Here is a 4,379-nt window from a genome sequence, read left to right on the forward strand (position 1 = left end):
CAAGTCTTGAATCAGGTGTACCTTGATCCTCAAATGACTCTTTTGCTCTTTAACCTTTTAAAGAGATGCTTTCTAGCAGATTTACCAAATGCCATACATCTACTTTGAAAGATTGTTATGGGATTTGATATGTAACAGAATCACATAAGGAACTCTTAAAATATCTGTGTTCTCAGAACATAGGGATTCTAATTCAGTTAGTGTGGGACTGAACCCAAGAGTCTGTGGATTTTGAAGAGCACGGTGTTGTTGTTGTTCGGTGCCATCAAGTCAGTACCGACTCATAGTGACCCTCTTCACAACAGAACAAAACACTGCCCGATCCTGGGCCTATCTCACAATCTTTGCTACATTTGAGCCCTTTGATGCTGCCGCTGTGCCAATCCATCTCACTGGGGGTCTTCCTCTTTTTCTCTTACCTCCCACTTTACCAAACATGATATCCTTCTCCAGGAACTGGTCCCTCCTGACAATACGTTCAAAGTATAAAAGACGACGTCTGGCCATTCTACAAGAGCTCTGTAGATTTTTCTAATATACACCAAAACTAAAGCATCAGAGTTTTAAACATTAACCATTTACTTTTTTAACAGATACTTACTCAGTGTTTACTATGTACCAGATAAGAAATTCTGATAATGTAGTAGGTTACAAGTTGGGTTGTTAACCAAAAGGTTAGAAGTTCAAATCTATAAGTCACTCCATGGGAAAATAATGAGGATTTCTCCTCCAGTAAAGATTTACAGCCAGGGAAACCCTATATAGTGTCGCTATGCAATAGAACCAATTCCATGACACATAACCATCACCACCACCACCACCATGTACTACATACACATTTAATTGTCACATACACAAAAAATTAATGAGGTGGTACTTTTATTTTTCCCCATTTTAATACAGACCAGAAAAGTGAAGTGCTGAAGTGTTAAGTAACTTCCCTAAGGTTACATAGCTAGTAAATGGATGTTGGGATGAGAATCCAGATGGCCTGGGTCCAGAGTATGTTCTTAGGCATTGGCTGCTGTTGAGATGTCAGAAACAAAAGAAGGTGCTAAATAAGGTCTCACATCTAGGTAGTGAAACAAACAACATAGCTACTAAACTAAGTATTATCCTTCTCATTCTCACCATTTTCTGCTAAACTTCCTGAGAGGACAGCAGGACAACACCATTTCCAATCTCATCATGGAAGATACCAGCTCCATGGAAAACATGTATTCAAAAGAGAAAGGCCACATGAGGAATATAAAAACAAAACAAAACAAAATCCCTTCTACCTTTGACTCAATTTCTACTCATGGCAACCCTATAGGACAGTGGTTAAGCTTAGCTGCTAACTGAAAGGTTGGTGGTTCAAATCCACCAGTCCCTCCATAGAAGAAAGATATCCTACTTCTTTGAAGAAAACAACCTTGGAAACCTATGGGGCAGTTCCATTCTGTCCTATAAAGTCCCTATGAAAATGAGGAGTAATCTACCCAAATTCAATTCCAATGTTCTCAACCATCTTTCCCAGTTGTGGGCCCAAAGATAAAATTATCTTATTATTCAAATTATAGTAATCTTCAGATCCAATCTAAGAAAATCTTATGGTTAGTCATAAAGATAAAAATACAAAACAAGCCCAAAACAGTACTTCTCTTGTTCTGCTGTCGCTTAGTGGCTAAAGAGAGAAAGTGAGATGTCTTCCTGCCAATCCCAGGCCAATCTGTACAATGTTGGCTCTGGGCATCCTTGTCTCTGTCTGGAAAGTTCGTTAAACTAGAGGCTTTTTGTCTCTGAAGAGTCAGGGAAACGTTATCTGATGCAAGACCTATTCACTAAAGAGCCTTCACCCAGTTCCATACCAAAATAGAGAAGTAGGCTTAGATGCACAAGCTTTCAACACTTTGGTGACAAAGTGTTCTACACCTAGGTTCTGGGTTTGTAAGGCAGCCTACAACTGCCCTTTGACCACCCAACATTTGACATAGGTTTCAACCCACAAATCCTATCTCTATTTCTTCAAGGCGATCTTATTTAAGGAACATAATTGCCCTTCTCTATCACTGGATGATGGTCAAAGCTATTCCCATCAACCCCAACATTTGTAGTTGATTTAATATGGACATAGAAGGTACTAGGGTATGGATGGAGTCTCTCTGGGTAATGCAGTTAACGACCACAGTTACTCATGGAAGTGCACCTCAGATCAAAGTCCTGGTGAACCACTTTTGAAAAACTAGTACAACTCTCTCCTGACACAGAAGGGGTTGCCATGAGTTGGAAGTGACTCAATGACAACTAGACTTTAGAATATTGATTCCTTTCCCCCCAGGAGATCTCTGTGCTCTGCATACAAACCGACATCTACTTCCCTAGCAACCTCTGCTGTCTGTATCAGAGGCTGTGGAGGGAAGGTTCCTAAATTCTAACCAGAACCGAGAATCTGGCTCTGTACAAATATCTAGTTTCTGTTTCTAACAGAGTCTTTCTTATTAGTGACCCTTCCTTCATTCACCTACTCTGGGGGCATTTGTTTCATATCCATACGTTCTTGTAACTGGATATCATTCAGGAAATACTCCCAGAACCCAGGCAAGACTCCCAGAAGGAAGTGGATATCTTCATCTCTAAAATCTGAAAACAATCATCTAAATGCTCCCAAATGGAACTTTCTTCATTACAATGCTATATTCACAGCCCGCCTTCACTGCATGTGCTACCACACCAGGAAGACTATCGCCTCCTCTACCATCCCCTTCATGAATAAGTATCTTTGCTCGACATGTGATTCAGGCTCTGAAAGAAGGGGGAGTGCACAGTGTTTTGTTTGAAAGTTGAAGAGGAATCACATACAATCTGAATAGTTATGATATCTCTAGTATGATATCCTGGTCCTGGTTCCCGCCTCAGCCGGTGATAAACTGTGAAGTCCACATGGTTCCGGGACGCACTGTGTCCTCCTAGGTCACTCAGACCTTGATGGTAAACTCCATATTTTAGTCCTTCTTTCAACAAACACATTTTTTGTGTTTGCTATATTTTATTTCACTTTCTGAGGTTGTCTTTTCTTTTTAATCCCAAGGGAGGTGATTCATCAAAAAATAAGACTTCATTTTTTGTTTTGACTAAGCTGGTGTCTTTGGTGCCTAGTGCTAGTATAACAGAAAGACCACACATGTGTGACTTTAACAAACAGATGCAAATTTTCTGACACTTTAGGAGACTACAAGTCAGAATTCAGGGCTCTGATTCCAGGGGAAGGTTTTTTCTCTCTGTTGGTTCTGGGGGAGGTCCTTCCTGCTTTATAATTCCATTCCCAAATGGAGTTACAACCACAGGTATACTGTTGCTGTTAAGTGTCTTCAAGTTGGTTCAGACTCATAACAACCCTTTATAGCATTTCTGAGGAGCAGTTGATGGGTTTGAACTTCAAAATTGTGGTCAGTGGTCCAGTGCTTATCCTATAGAGCCTCACACCAGGACTCCAACCACAGGCATAGACGGTACAGTTTACAATATACATATTCTTTGGGAGACAGAATTCAATCCAAAGCAGCTGGTGATACCAGATTTTGAGGCCAAGGTGCCCTGGCTACAGCAGTTGTGTTTCATATAAAGTCATTGACAGCTTCATATAAAGTCATTGACAGCATCTTTCAGTCCAAAGGCTGTTTCTAATCTGTTCTATTTTCACTTTTTTGTTGGTTAAGTACTGTGACTTTTTTCTTTCAGAATCAGAAATCTTAAAAAAGAATATAAAGGAAGGTCTGGAAAAGTGGAAGCATTGAAAGGTAAATAAACATTTCACTGTTTCACTGTAAAATCTTTAAAACAAAAAATATAAAATATTCAATGTGGAAAATTAAAAAATATACATCAGCAAACAAGCAACGAAAGAATGAATAAAGACAGCAAACAATATAACTCTTCCATGTACAAGTTAACCACAGTTAAGGATTTGGCACATAATTCCCCAGGCACTTCATGGAATGCTTAACTTTACAAAAATAGTACCATACAATGAAGTGATGTCATTTCACTTTGTGTTTTAGATGAATCTGCTATCAGCACTATTTTATCTTATTTCAACTATGAGTAAAGAAGAATATTTAGACCTGAAGTCTGATCATTTTTCTTATACTAGCAAGGGGATTTGCATAGAGTATACATACTAATGACGTTAATTAAAACAAAGTGAGTAAAGTCATTGACAATCAATTAAATTTCACCTGTCAACATCCTATGATAAACATAGTTTCTAATCTTGAATGAACAAATCTTTTGATATGAAAGATTTACACATATGATTTTCTATAACAACCAGGCAAACAGGCATTGTGGTCACAACTTCATTAATTAGCGGCTACATGCTATAGCACTGTAGGATAAGC

General features: G+C 38.8%; 1 protein-coding gene across 1 annotated transcript in view; it reads left to right on the top strand.

Annotated features, from left to right (window-relative positions):
• ABCA6 (ATP-binding cassette, sub-family A (ABC1), member 6) overlaps positions 1 to 4,379 on the top strand; it is a 77,249-nt gene that overhangs the window by 26,932 nt on the left and 45,938 nt on the right. The window contains exon 10 of the mRNA XM_006872306.1: positions 3,721 to 3,779. Coding sequence (XP_006872368.1) covers positions 3,721 to 3,779 — 59 coding nt within the window. The remainder of the gene's footprint in view (positions 1 to 3,720; positions 3,780 to 4,379) is intronic.

This window comes from Chrysochloris asiatica, unplaced genomic scaffold (assembly GCF_000296735.1).
Source record: "Chrysochloris asiatica unplaced genomic scaffold, ChrAsi1.0 scaffold00192, whole genome shotgun sequence".
NCBI lineage: Eukaryota > Metazoa > Chordata > Mammalia > Afrosoricida > Chrysochloridae > Chrysochloris > Chrysochloris asiatica.